Source organism: Myxine glutinosa, chromosome 11 (assembly GCF_964187855.1).
Source record: "Myxine glutinosa chromosome 11, kmMyxGlut1.1, whole genome shotgun sequence".
Taxonomy (NCBI): Eukaryota; Metazoa; Chordata; class Myxini; order Myxiniformes; family Myxinidae; genus Myxine; species Myxine glutinosa.
In genome coordinates, this window is record NC_136271.1 from 72,395,556 (window position 1) to 72,411,501 (window position 15,946).

The window sequence follows — 15,946 nt, forward strand, 5'->3', positions numbered from 1 at the left end:
GATTAGTGCATGGAAACAGGATCAGGGACGGTCAGGTTTCCAACCGGGGTTGAGTACGGCATGGAAACAGTATCAGGGACGGTCAGGTTTCCAACCTGGGTTGAGTAGTGCATGGAAACAGGATCAGGGACGGTCAGGTTTCCAACCTGGGTTGAGTAGTGCATGGAAACAGGATCAGGGACGGTCAGGTTTCCAACCGGGGTTGAGGTGTGTGGAAACAGTATCAGGGATAAAATTGATAATGGAAAAATTGTAGCTGTTCGTAAATCTGTCAATTGCAGCCAATTTATTGATATAATTTTATGTAATAATAATGATAAAATGTGTTACACTTCTGATTGAATATCAATACTAAAACATGAATATTAAACAATTGATTGTGATTAATTTCACTTACTTTGAAAGGATGCGTCAAAGAGTCTTATTCGCCAAAAGGACATAATCGATGTCAGAAAACAGTCGCTATAATTTTCACCAGGTCTGCGGTAAGTGACCAAGTTGATCACTTATTCCCTTTTTCTAAACCCTGCTATTGGCTTAACGGGTAGCGCGGCTGGCTTAAGATCCTAGGGCCTTGAGTTTGAGCCCCTGTCGTGCCGTTGAAATCACACTAGATCGGTTGACTCAGCCTGTCATCCTGAAGTCGGCCAAATGAGTACCAGCCCACTGAGGTATTAAGCCATTTGAGTATCCTCCGTCGGAGTGGTGACTCGTCCAGGATTGTACTCCTTAGCCAAGGAAAGTGCCTCGGCAGCTCCTATACACCTCAAGTCGTGAAAGGAATGGTTATTATCCTCTTTTACTAAGCAGTCTCGTGAGCCAAACGAGAACCAGTAATTGAAACTTTGTCAAAAACATTAAAATTAATATTGTGGAGGCAAATCTTGTGTTTCAAGAATCGTTAATTGTATACGTCACGTTCTCTTTGCATTGGGTGTGTGTGTGCTTTCAGGAGCCCCATTTTTTTGCTCTGCACGGTACAATCTGGCATTGCTGTCCTGTTTTGGAATCTCCGTGGCATATGCCCTTCGGGTCAACCTCAGTGTGGCATTGGTGGCCATGGTGAACGATACAGAAAGCATTCCGAAAGTGACCAATTCCGCTTTCCTTTGTCCCATGGGCAGTGATCCTTCACGTACACTTCCTGGCCATGGAAAGGTGGGTGTTGTTTGGGAATTCAGAATCGTGATCGTAAAACGAAAGGAGATGGATGGTGTGGGCGAGTGGGAGTGGACATGGATTATAGGTTTGCGGTTATTTAGGGATTTAGGGTTGGAGTAAATTTATCATCCTTGTGTCATCTCATTCTATAATTTATTCTTTCCTTTTATTTCAAAAACTTCCCTTTGACCTCTTTCATCTCTCCAATATCCACATGTCTCTCACCCACTCCGCATGCAGTAATGTTGCTTGTGGTGGAGAATCCCATTAGGGCATTATGGCCAAGGAATACGTGACTTTCAAAATGATGTAACCCACCCCCGAATCCTCGATACAATCTAAAATAAACCAAAAACGAGTACAGATACAATCAAAGTACACCGCCCCATGCCAAATAAATAAATAACATACAGCACATAGAGACGGTATTGGGAGGGAGAGGTGTACAACAATTGATTGATTGCATAATTAAAATCAATAAATAATAATCGTAAAATAATTTCTTAATCAATAATTGGCTAATAGCATACCTCACCCACCAGTGTTTCATCTGAAGCTGGAACTGGTTGAAAATTAATTAAATGTCATAAAAAAGTAATAAATTAATTGACTAATCAATAAATATATATATATATATTTTTGTGTACAGAGTCGAGGCTCGTGAAAGAGCTAACATTTATCAAACAAACAAATCAAACAAACAAGCAAGCAAAGTATATAAAAAGGGGAGCGGTCGACAAGATGGGGAGAGAAGGGGAGGAAGCACACAAACACAACATTTGAGAGCAGGGACATCGGCAGATGTTTTTGGAGGGAGAGGGCCTGGGGGGAGGCAGGATAGGTATAAAACGCAAGGACACCAAGGACTTCCACGAAAGAAGTCAAAAGTCACCTCAAAAAAGTGGATTTGGGGTGAAATTAGCGGGGGTAGAAAAGATCAAGGTTTTGGTTGGGGGAAGATAAGAGATGGTGGTGAACAGCCGTTTTAAAGACCTGGAGGGAGGAGTGGGATTGAAGAGAGTGAGGGAGTTTGTTCCAGAGGCGGGAGAAAAGAGGAATGAAGGAGTAAAGGTGAGCAGAGAGTCTTGATTTTGGCAGTTTAACCATAAGAGGGTTGCAGGCAGATCTTGTGCGACCTGCAGGAATATTTGGGGGACAGAGCCCAGAGAGAGCTGGGGGAGCAAGGCCGGAGAGGAGTCGGTAGAAGACGGAAAGACCACCAACCTGCCTGCGGTGATTAAGTGAAAGGCCCTCGGAGATAGCATCATCGCGGGAGATTCCAATGATTTTGAACGCTTTGGTTTCAACAGCGTGAAGACGAGCTAGGTGTGAGGCAGGAGCACCAGCCCAGAGGGGAGAGCAGTACTCCATTGAGCTGCGGATGAAAGCCTTGTATGTGGTGAGGAGCTCAGGTGTGCCAAGGAAGGGCTTCACACGACGGAGGATGCCCAGTCGGCGACTGGCTTTGGAGGCCAGCTTGGAAATGTGGTTTTCCCAGGAAAGATCATGGCAGATAGTGAGACCCAAAAGCTTGAGTGACAGAACTTCTTGGAGAGGATTATTCAGAAAGTAGATGGGAGGGTTGTCCAGTCGGTCTTTTCGGAGAGACATCGTAAGAGTGTGAGATTTGTCAGGATTGAAAGACATGTTCCACTTGTTTGCCCAGTCTGTGATTTTGTCCAGGTCTGCAGAGAGTGAGGAGGCTGCAGACTGCCGATCTGAGGGATGAGGAATGGAGCGGCAGAGAGTGGAGTCATCAGCAAAGAGATAGAGAGGATTTTCAAGAGAGTCAGAGAGATCATTGATGAAGACCAGAAAAAGCACAGGGCCCAGAACACTGCCTTGGGGAACTCCAGCCTGAACAGGAAGAGGAGATGAGAGAAACCCATTCAGGGCCACACGTTGACGACGACTAGAGAGGAAGTCCGCCAGCCATGCGTGGAGATTTCCATGGATACCAAAGGAGGAGAGTTTGGTGAGCAGAGCGGGATGCCAGACCGTATCGAAGGCACGTGATATGTCGAGGGAGACAGCTCTAATTTCCTGTTTGGCATTGAGGACCTCCATCCATTGTTGAGACAGCAGAAGCAGCATGTCCAGAGTAGAGTGACCAGGTCTGAAACCAAATTGATGATCAGAGATCAAGCCATTGGAGAAGAGGAAAGATTTCATATCCGAAGCAATGATGGATTCCATGACTTTGCTGATAATTGGGAGAAGGCTGATTGGTCTGTAGTTGCTAGGATCTGTTTTTGCACCTTTTTGTGCAAAGTGGTGATGTTGGCTGATTTCCAAGCAGATGGCAGTTGACCTTGAGCAAAAGAGAGGGTGAAGAGAACAGAGAGCGGGAGTGAAAGAGCGGAAGAACAGGATTTTAGGACCCGTGGGCTGATGCCGTCAGGTCCAGTTGCAGAATCAGAGTCGAGGGTTGACAGAAACGTTTCCACCTTGTCAGGAGGAAAGGACACGGAGTCCAGGAGCAGCTGGGTACGACTAGGTGTGGTGGGTACAGAGAGGGATGGGTTTGGGACACAAAATTAATTGATTAATTGATTAATCAATAAATCAAAAATATCCTTTACAGCCACATGACTTGGTCACTGTCGTGTCCGAATATCAGCTTCCTAACTCAAAGGTGCCTGAGATATTGCCCAGATGAGAAAGAAAATAAATAATGAACAGGATTAAATAATTAAATTGATATATGTGGGAAAATGACATGCCCAACCAGGAATCGAACCCAGGTCCTCTGGAAAACTGTACAAGTGTTCTGCCATCTGAGCGACTGTTAATGCCCCGGAAGCATTGACGGAAAGAGAGTGGCAATCATATGTGTAGGGAAATTGCATGCTCAGTCAGGGTCGCCCAGATAGCTCAGATGGCAGAGCACTGGTACAGTTTTCCAGAGGACCTGGGTTCGATTCCTGGTCTTGGCATGTAGTTTTCCCACATATATCAATTTAATTATGATTATTATTTTATTTTTTTCTTTATTAATCACTTATTTATTTCCTTTCTTATCTGGGCAATATCTCAGGCACCTTTTGAAGCGGATTGCCCAGATGAGAAAGGAAATAAATAAGTACTTAATTAATCAATAATAAATAAGTAATTAATCAATTAATTGATTAATACATAAATAAAAATACCGTTTTTGCCAAAGCATTTGTTCACTATTGTGCAGAAATTTCAGCTTCCTAGCTCAAAGGGCTGCTGAGATATCGCCCGGACAAACAAGAAAGAAAAAACAAACAAACAAACAAACAAACAAGAAGACGTCATGCGGAGCACGATACTTGCAAAATACGCCCCCCCCTCCCCAAGAAAAAAAATTCCATTGATACAGCAAATTGTCCATTTCATCACGATTAAAATTAACAATCTTGATCAAAGCTCGGGTCAATAGGAAGAAAAGTGACGATTTTTCAGATGAAAAATGATGATTTTGGAAGGTTGACCTTGAGTTGACCTTTGACATTTTGACCTCAAATAGTTGGTTTCTCTATTTAGTGACTCAATGTGCAAATGCTGTTCAATTTTCAAGTCAATCGGATGAAAATTGACGGTTTTTTCAGATAAAAAGTGGTGATTTTGGAAGTTTGACCTTGAGTTGACCTTTGACCTTTTGACCTAAAAAATAGTATATCCTAATTTAGTGACTCTATATGCAAATGCTGTTCAATTTTCAAGTCAATCGGTTGAGAATTGATGGCTTAGATGAAAATTGATGATTTTAAAAATTTGACCTTAAGTTGACCTTTGACCTTTTGACCTAAAAAGAGTACGTTTCTAAATTGATTGACTTGATATACAAATGCTATTCAATTTTCAAGTCAATCGGATTAAAAATGGCGATTTTAGAAATGTGACCTCCAGAAATGTGACCTCCAGATGACCTTTGACCTTTGACCTCAAAATCAATACGCTTCTCAATTGGGACGACTTATACAGTGTGGTGAAGTTTCGTGACGATCGGTTTAGAATTGTGACGTGTAGGCCGGTGACAAACAGACAGACAGACAAACAGAGAACCACAAACGGAACCGACCAATATACTTGAAAAATCTTCGATTTTACAAGTCACAAGAAAGAAAGAAACCAGAGTGAAAAATGAGTACTCCCTTTCAGCGCGCGTCATCGCCAGGCCTCCTTTGGTGCTCAGCGATGATGTCATGCATCGCCTGGAGATGGAATAGGAAAGGAGCGGTGTACAATACCTGGAAAAGTACCTGAGAGAAAGACCTGTGCCTCTGCACAATGAAAGAGTTGGAGAACTTTCTCAGCTCACGGAACGGTTAGCTGCTCATACTGCAAACTTCTGACCATGCAGGCCGGTGGAAGGACCGAGTGGATGGGCGTGTGCTACACAAACCCCCGACGGATCGCTACCAGTAAATGGACTTTGTACCTCGTGGGAGTGCCTCTTGTGAACATTATTTAATGGACATCTGCATTTGGAAAGATGCTGTTGTGTGTCATTACCAAGTATGCCAAACAACTCTTCAGCAAAGGACATCTTCACAACATGAAAATGCACAAAGCTTATGCCAGTTATATTTATGTGGAAGCTTGATGTATCAGGTAGATTTTCCCAAAGAAGACACTGTATCTGGTTTGGGTCCTTCTGAGCACCGATGTGAAGGACATATCTGGGCCTTGTGAATTTACAGGGTAAGTTTAAAATGATAATGAATGATCGTTTTAAAAGCCATTTTCCCTCGCAAGAGCAGGGGTTAGCCTTGCAGGCCCCATGACAATCACGGTTCCCTGTTGGAGGCAATGTTTTTATGGCCTTTCCTGACGCCAACCCTTAGTCGCCTCTTACGATGTGCAGGGATACGGTGTACCTATTCTAAATCGGGGTACAAACCGGGATCATTCATCCCAGCAAGCTGGTACTCAATTTGCACGACCTCGGAAGGATGACAGGCTGAGTCAACCCCCCTGGTGTTAATTCAGTGATCGACCGGGATTCAAACTCAGGATCCTAAGATCCCAAACCAGCACCCTAACCGCTAAGCCAACACCAGGCTAAAGTTTAAAATGATAATATTTACTATTAATCATGTTAGGAGCTATGGGAGATGTGAGGGCTGTTTTATGTATGTATGTATGTATATATATATATATATATATATATATATATATATATATATATATATATATATATATATATATATATATATATGTATATATATATATATATATATATATATATATATATATATATATATATACATACATACAAACATATATATATATATATATATATATATATATATATATATATATATATATATATATATATATATATATATATATATATATATATATATATACATACATACATACATACATACATACATATATATATATATATATATATATATATACATACATACATATATATATATATATATATATATATATATATATATGTATATATATATATATATATATATATGTATATATATATATATATATATATATATATATATATATATATATATATATATATATATATATACATATATATATATATATAGGGTTAGGGCTCATACTGCAAACAGCGACGTGCAGACATATATATATATATATATATATATATATATATATATATATATATATATATATATATATATATATATATATACATACATAATGCATTCAGTGGGCTTTCATATATATATATATATATATATATATATAATTATATACACCACCGGTCAAAAGTTTTAGAACACCTCAATTTTTCCAGTTTTAATTGAAATATACACAGTTTAATGTCCAGTGAATAACCTGAAATGGTACAAAGGTAAGCAGTAAACTGCTCGAGGTTTTAAAAAAAGTTTAGGTTAGCAAAAACGGGAACATAATATAAATTGCACAGTTATATTGTAAAAAAAAGGCCTTCTTCAGGGAACAAGTAATGGGTTAACAACTTACAGCTGTTCTGCAGCAATGAAAGTAAATTAAGCCCTGAAAGTTGATGCAAACAATTCCTTCAGGTGTCCCAACCTCTGCTGATTACTTGATTACAACCCCCCTGTCTGTATAAAAGCAGTATTGGAACAGACTGTTATTACACCCTCTGAAGCATTATTTGGACAATATTGCACTGCGGGAAGTAGTATATTGGAAACTGGAGGAAACTCTGACGGGAAGAGGTCTGGCAGACCCAAAGCCACAACAGAATCAGAAGACTTGGAGCCCGCTTGGAGTTTGCAAAAAAGCACCTAAAGGACTCTCAGACTCTGAGAAACAAGATTCTGTGGGCTTTCACGTGCCTTTCACTGAGGAGAGGCTTCCGTCTGGCCACTCTGCCATAAAGCCCAGATCGGTGGAGTGTTGCAGTGATGGTTGTCCTTCTGGAAGTTTCTCCCATCTCCACACAGGATCTCTGGAGCTCAACCAGAGTGACCATCGGGTTCTTGGTCACCTCTGTTACCAAGGCCCTTCTCCCCCGATTGCTCAGTTTGGCCGGGTGGCCAGCTCTAGGAAGAGTCCTGGTAATTCCGAACTTCTTCCATTTAAGAATTATGGAGGCCACTGTGCTCTTGGGAACCTTCAATGCAGCAGAGAATTTTTTTGTGGCCTTTCCCAGATCTGTGCCTCGACACAATCCTGTCTCTGAGCTCTGCAGGCAGTTCCTTCGACCTCATGGCTTGGTTTTTGCTCTGATATGCATTGTCAGCTGTGAGACCTTATATAGACAGGTGTGTGCCTTTCCCAATCATGTCCAATCAATTGAATTTACCACAGGTGGACTCCAATCAAGGTGTAGAAACATCTCAAAGATGATCAAAAGAAATGGCAGGCACCTGAGCTAAATTTCAAGTGGCATAGCAAAGGGTATGAATACTTATGTCAATGTGATATTTCAGTTTTTTCTTTTTAATAAATTTGCAAAACTTTCTAAAATCCTGTTTTCTCTTTGTCATTATTGGGTATTGAGTGTAGATTGATGAGGGAAAAAATGATTTTAAACGATTTCAGCATAAGGCTGCAACATAACAAAATGTGAAAAAAGTGAAGGGGTCTGAATACTTTCTGAATGCACTGTAAAAGCGCACACAGCGCATGCCTGAAAGGCCTTGTTATTATTAATACGTCATTTTGAAAGTAGCGTGTTTAGGACTTGGATTTTTTTTTTTCGTATATAAGATCGAGGCTCGTGAAAGAGCTGACATTAATGACAAAAAAAAAAACCGACACATAAGACGAAATAAAGGGAGCGGTAGACAAGATGGGGAAAGAGGGGGAAGCACTCAAGTACAACATTTGAGAGCAGGGACATCGGGAGATCTGTGGGAGGTAGAGGGCTTGGGGTTAGGAGGCGTGGGAATGGGGGTGTGGGTGGGAGAGGTATAAAACACATGGACACTGCTAGGACTTCCAGGAAAGAAGTCTGTATTTCAGAAAAGTGGATCTGGGGTGAATTAACGGGGATAGAAAAGATCAAGGTTTTGGATAGGGATTCCAAGCTTCAGAAAGTCCAGGATAATTACGACGTCTCTAATTGATTGCTGATTAAAAACCCAGTTGCTAGCAGCACTGATAATTATTTTTAGGGAGGAGGTAGTCTTCCTACTTCTCCTGCTGATACCAAGGTGTTTTGGCAGTCTATACTTGGTGGATGGCTCTGGATTCTCACAGAACAACTTGTACTGGATACCAAAGTTAGACCCATGAAAAGACAGCTCAATCCACACCGTCTGACAAAATGGAGCAGAAAGTAAACTTTCATGATTTTTGCATTTTATTTGATTTTTGCCTTTTAAAAGAGATGAAAGCGAGACTATCCTCGGTGTTGTTGAGCCGTCTGTGCAACATCTATTTTATCACACATTGTAATCAAAGTGACACAAACTTAAACCAATGAAAAACATTATGAATTGTCTTCGTGGCTCGTATTCTGTAGATGAAGGCCTTACTGGGATTAGTTGATGAACGAATTATCTGGATGACACAGACTGGATGACTTCGACGAATCTTTTCTCTTTGTTGGCGTGCTCACTAAGCATTGTGCAACAACAACAACAGGCATTTTAAAGGCCATTTTCCCTGCTAGAGCGGGGGTTAGCCTTGCGGTCCCCATGACAATCTTCTCCATTTTGCCCTATTTTCTGCATCTCTCCTTGTTAACCCCCTTGCCCGCATTTCTTCTTCCACCATCTTTAGCCAAGTCTTTCTCGGTCTTCCCCGTCCTCTACTTCCTTCTACATTCATTTCCATCACTCTTCTCAACCAGTCACTTTCATCCTTCCTCAACACATGACCAAACCATCTCAACCTGTTCCTCTTCACAGCATCAATCACAGGCTCTATTCCCATCATCTTTCGCAATTCATCATTTGTCTTCCTCTCTCTCAACGATACTCTGCACATCCATCGAACCATTCGCATTTCCACCCTTTCCAACCTTCGTTGCTGCACTACGTTCATTACCCATGTCTCGCTCCCATAAATCATAACACTTCTCACACATGCAGCATACACCTTTCCCTTCAGCTTCAACGACACTCCCCTCCTCATCAGCATGCCACTCAGTTCCCGAAACTTCTTCCATGCACATCTCACTCTAGCAACCGTTGCCGAGTCTGATCCACCTTCTCCATTCAGCATGTCTCCGAGGTAGCAAAATGTTTTCACACCTTCCAGCTTCACGCCATCTCCAAGGTCCAACTCAACATTTCCTCCATCTGCAGCTCCCTCTGTGCACACCTTACATTTGAATGTAGCTGCCACACTGGTTAATGTAATGACCCTCTCAGACCACTACATTTTTGATGAACCCACTCAGCGCACATTGTACATTGAATGGAGTTCACTCCGACACCCTTCCTGCACACAGCACATGGCCACTTCCCAGTTCTTTCCACCTCACCACATGCTTTACCACTTGCCATCACCTTCGTCTTTCCGATATTCACCTTCAGACCTTTTGTCTCCATACATTCCTTCCACTTGTTCATCTTGTTCTCAGACCACTAAGCATTGTGCGATGGCTGTATAGTCCAATGTGGGGCCCACAATGTCTACCACAAACATCGCAGGTATAGACTGGTCCTTGCGGAGATGGACGTTGGCAGGTTTTCCTCTCTTGCCTCCGCTGTCTCTCAATAGCAAGGCTCCCACATTCAAAGTGGTCCAGGCCTTTGCAGAAAATGTTACGCCAAACTGACCTGTTTTTGGCCTGATGTTCCCAGGCGACAACTAGTATGGCACAAGACTTTAGTGAAGACTTGAGGACGTGCTGATAGCGCTTCCTTTGTCCACCACGTGACCGTTTACCAAATTTAAGTTGTCCATAGAAAAGCGTTCTTGGGATTCTATGGTCTTCATGCGTGTGAGATTTCCTGACCAGCGAAGCTGTTAGATGATATAATAGGCACATTAGGAATAATATTGTTGCGGTTTTGGGAAACCACTGAGAAGTAATGGCAACCACCATACAGGTCCCTCAGAATAGTTATTTCATAGCAGACCATTATCTTAGCTCTTCCCCTTATTTCGGGTTAGCATGTTATGTATTGGGGAAGGGAAAGACAGGTCCTCCTCTCATAAGGGATATGCACCTAAAAGGGCCTGAGTCCCTTCGAGAGAGCTAGTGGGGGTGAAGTGACGGGCTCCACCAATCGGGAGCCAGGACATCCTCGAACACCCCCCCCCCCCCCTCACCCTCGGTGAGGGTGGACAAAAGGCCATTCTACACGTGTTTTGCTCTCTTTCACATTGGACCTTGTTGGATGCGCACATGTTTGGATACTCTCTTTTCCCATTGGACCTTGCTGGATGCACCCGTGTTTGGATTCACTCTTCGCTTTGGATTCTGTTGGCCTCATCACATGCCTGCATTATCATCTTTGCCTTGGACTTTGCTCATTTTGCACGTATTCATTGCTCTCTGCTGGCTGCCGGGCTCCCTCTTGGTGCACTTGTGCACGACACTCACTTTCTGCACGAGAGACGTACTCTTTACCCTGCACAAGATAATGACGTGCTTACTCCATGTTTCCCTGGCACTCTTTCCTGCATAGTTCCCGACGCACTCGCTCTGCACAATTCCCGACACTTCTCAACTGCTCGTGTTTGTACCGCGATCGCCATTACCTGCTCGTGCTGCTCCTATTTGGGGACTGCCATTTGCCGGCCTGGTGTTCGTTGGTGGGGTTGAGACAAAAGGCGTCGCTAGGAGAAGCATCGGGTAACCTTGTAACCATTTTGCAACAGGTTCCCAACGTTCATTTTCCCCTCCCCTTTCCCTGTGAATGTGTGCTGGCACCTTGTTGTGTTTATTCGTAGTGATGGTAATAAGGCGTAGAATAAGCTAAGTTTCTGCTTCTGGTCCCTTTTTCTTTCCTATCGATAAATTGCATTGCAAATATTTGTAAACAAATCAAATCGTTAAACGTTTCCTTTTCCCTCTGTCCGTGAATGTCTTTTCTTCCAATGGTCCGCCATTGCTCGCACCCAGAGTAGCGATCGGCCGTAACAAAATTAGCATTAGCCCGTCGGGTACCAACGGTTGCTCGGCCATCTAAATTACCATCCAGGAACAAAAGAATCTTCTTTCGGCCGGTAATCTTCCAAAATTTATTTATTTATACAACCTTTAAAATCATTATTTTATTTCATTTGAATTATATACTTGAACACTACGTGGGCTTAGGCGTTCTATGAATCTATTTTATTGTTATTGTCTCGACGTGAAAACCCATAATTTTGAATGATGATGTGTTTTGTCTCTGGTGTCTTGATTTCAGGGCCATCATTATCGGTGGAACAGCAAGGAGCAGGGCTTGTTGCTGGGAGCATTTTTCTACGGGTACATTATCACTCAGGTCCCCGGGGGTTACCTTGCAGGGCGAGTGGGCAGCAAACTTCCGATGGGATTGGGAATCGGCCTCACCGCACTGCTTTCCTTGGTCACTCCCATTGCCGCTTCTTTTGGCCTGCCATGCATCTTTGCAGTACGTTTCCTGCAGGGTCTTGGTGAGGTAAGGCCTGTAACTACTCACATGCAATTTGAGTGGAATTAAAATCTCCAAATTAATCCTTAACATTACCTTATAAATTAAGTTCGCACGACCGATTTTGTTGCCGTAAGGTTAGATCTATATACAAGCATGAAGATATATGCTAAGAAACTAGGCATACTAGCACGTCATCCATAGGGTTTTACCTTCTCTCCCCTTGCCTCCTCCAACCCCAAGTCCTCACACTTTCCTTCCCAACTCTAAGGCATCGATCCTCTCCCCACACTCAAGCCTTCAAATACCCGAAGCCCCCCCCCCCCCCCAACAAAAAGTCCTCGACCCCCCCCCCCCCCCATACACCCCTTCCAAAGCTGTCCCATCTTTACCCTCACCTTCCTCATGCTCATAAAAGCAAATGGGCATTCCCACATCGAAACAGCAGAATATTTAACGCTTTCTGCTCCCCTATCATCTTATCATCGACTGCACAAAAATCCGTCACAATTTTAAGAGGAAATAGTCGGAAAATAGCAAACCTGCGTAACCTCCGCAGTAAAACTGCTGGTTGAAAGAAAGGATTCTAAAGGGTAATTCTAAAGTGTTGTGGAGGGTTTTAAAGGGTAATTCTACAGGGTTCTAAAGGGTAAATTATAAAGAGTTCTAAAGGGTCATTCTAGATGATTCTAAAGGGTTCCAAGATTTGTAACCATAGTTTAGAATTTGTGGGTGTAGTCAGATGAACTATCCAACCAATGGGCAAAACTCACACGCACGCACCGCCAGGAAGCCACAAACGTGTCCGTGTGTTGATTCATTTGCCCAAATTAATTCTTACTAGCAACGGTACCCGCCCTATGAGCGGGGCTTCAATTGGGAGGCCCAAATGAAAAGGCAAAATATCAGAAATTGAAGGCTTTTTTAAAAATTTTAAACGATTCAAATAAACATCCGTTGAATCATATCACACGCAAATCATGAAAATCTAAACGGTACATGGCGCCCATTTCGAAAAAAAGATTGAATTCTGCAAAACGGAAGCGGCCGCTACACGTCTTTCTCAGTCACACGTTTATGTGTGAAGAGTGCGCGCCGAATCTGTAACACGGAAGCGGCCGCTACACCTGTTTCTCAGTCACTTTGCACACGCTGCCATGTTACTTCGGAGCCGCACGTTTGTATCGGAAGAGTTCGTCAGGAGTCGATCTACTCTCTCCTGGTACGTAGAATAAACAGTATTTGTAGAATTTCAACAAAAGCCCACATCACTGTTCATATTGGTAAATATTATTCCATCTTGTTTGGAAAAACTGGAAAACTTTGAAAATTTGGAAAACCAATATAGCCTATTTTACTCCCAGGGGTCCCAGGATTACCCACCCAAAATATCGTTGCGATCGGTTGAGCCGTTTTTGCGGTACCTTCGAACGGACGGACGGATATTTGGTGAATTATAGTAAGATGAGCTGCATAATCTATTACTAAAAGGAGAACTTTTTGTGTTTCTAAAAAAAACATCTAAATTCTGGTTTAGACAATAAAGTCCATTTCGTGATTGTGTCATGACCCAGGGAGTAATAAAATATTTTTTTATATATTTATTTATTGACAATGTCATCAGCCTTCTGACAATTTTCTAATGCAGGGCCTTGTGTTTACGTTCATCTTGCTGGGACAAAGTTATTGTTATATCCAGGTTTTCCAGCAATGTGGATCATTATGCAGGGTAAATATCAATTGATTAAAACATGTTCTGGATGTCAGGATCGTTATAAACAGATGCTTGTTATAAGCAGGGTGCGTTATACAGAGGTCCAACTATATAATATGTAAACATGCAATGCTTAAAATATGCGCTGTAACACTTACCACTGTACACAGTCTGTAAACAATAAATGTTTACGACTTCCTACCAGTGTACATCGTCCGTAAATGTTAAAAATCCACCGGCACTTCTCTAATCGTACCACCATAGAACAGAGAAACAACCGCTACCTTGGGGAGCGATCTTGCTGTGCAAGATCATGTGATGTGTCAGTGTCTGGTCATGTGACCCTCCGTAAGCCGGAGCTAAGCTCCAATGGTCAACTTTATTTTACGGATATTTTTGTTTATAGACATTTATGGACAGTTTTGTGATTTTTCTTTCTGGGAATTATGACTTTGAGTTACACCTCTGCAATATTTAAACTTTCTATCCCAGCTACAAAGTACTGAACATTATAATATCAGTGAGTGAGTGAGTCTGTGGTAAGAAAAAACTATATATATATATATGTATACACAAATATGTATATAGATATGGTCTAAAGTGCAGTATTTTAACGTGAGGCTGTTTTGATAAGTTTGTGTTAACTTTTACTTTCTGCTCTGTTATACCTGGCAGGGCGTGACATTCCCATCTATGCATGCTATGTGGTCACATTGGGCTCCTCCATTCGAGCGCAGCCGCTTGATGACCATCTCCTACGTCGGTCAGTCAGAGACATCTCAATCACATTTTGTAGATGAAACAGGACATAAGCATCATTTTGAAATTGTGGCAGGGATTGGAAAAAAAAAAAAGAAGAGAAGCTGTGGGTTAATTAAATAGCTATGCATATGTGCAAATGTCAATGTGTATGTATATATATATATATATATATGTTATACCATGATTAAAAAACGCATGCTGAGCCGTAAAGAATAAAAATTCTTTCTTTAAAACCTGACGTTTCAGAAGACTGTTATCTTCCGTCCTCAGAGGTAAGGGGCACCATGACGTTTGCAGCTTTGATTGGATCCGCCAGGAACGGCTATGTGTTCTCATTGGGCTGCGGGGGGACCAATCGGAATGAGGTTTGGAGTAGATGAAATGACGAGTCTGCTGTTGGTGGCCTCGGGCCCGCCCCTCGCAGCCATATAGGTGGGGGGTGGCGGTGATTGCATAATCCTCGGCAGGAAGCATGAAGGTCCACATGACGATGAATGGACCGTGTGCCCGACATCCATGCTTTGAGGATTTCCCGACTTGCCCAGCCGGGTGCCGAGACTTTGACGACCGTGTTATTCCAAGCAAAGTTATGTTGTAGTTTGTGGGAATGTGTCGCGATCAGTGACAGTTTGTCTCCACGTGATACCGCTTGCTGGTGTTGCGTCACGAAGTGAAGGAGGCGGAGTCAATAATCCACATATACGAACCTGCAGCAGACCTGCCCAAAAACACATAACTCATTACGATTGGAATGTACCAGAACGGGAGGATGGGTGAGATAATTGAAGAGATGGGATGAATCTGTGCATAAGAGAGAGCAGGTTTCTGTGGAAGAATTCCCAGGATGAATTAATGTTATCCTGATGTAAAAAAAAAAAGAAGTATATAATAATATTTTTTTAACCACAAATGCACGAAGCGGGAATGTAGAAGCAGCTCAGGTGTTTCTTGTTGCATGAGTTGTTCACACATAAAAGAGCTGTGAATGTCTAGTCTTGGTTTTAGCCTTTTATTTTACCTTGGGAGTCAGAAGACATAAACCAACATGAAGACTGTCTATGAAACTGTCTATGTTTGGAACTGTCTATGAAAGAAAAGCAAACAATTTGGAATCTTAAACAACAAAATAATTCAATTAGAACCACAGCACAAAAATTGGGCATAGAAAATACAACAATTTGGAATATCTTGAAAAAGAAAGAAACCAGCAGTGTACTTAGCAATTGGTAACGCCAGGTCGGCCAAGGAAAACAACTGCAGTTGATGACAGAAAAAATCATCATAATGGGAATAAAAACCCTGAAACGACTGTCAGTGGCACCACCAACAACCTCTA

The 15,946-nt window shown here is 42.1% G+C and overlaps 1 protein-coding gene across 2 annotated transcripts in view; it reads left to right on the forward strand.

The window, feature by feature from the left end:
* LOC137436763 (sialin) overlaps positions 1-15,946 on the forward strand; it is a 35,083-nt gene that overhangs the window by 9,963 nt on the left and 9,174 nt on the right. For both annotated transcript variants that reach the window (XM_068130837.2, XM_068130838.2), the window contains exons 2-4: positions 953-1,158; positions 11,928-12,161; positions 14,524-14,611. In XM_068130837.2, the coding sequence (XP_067986938.2) occupies positions 953-1,158; positions 11,928-12,161; positions 14,524-14,611 (528 nt within the window). The remainder of the gene's footprint in view (positions 1-952; positions 1,159-11,927; positions 12,162-14,523; positions 14,612-15,946) is intronic.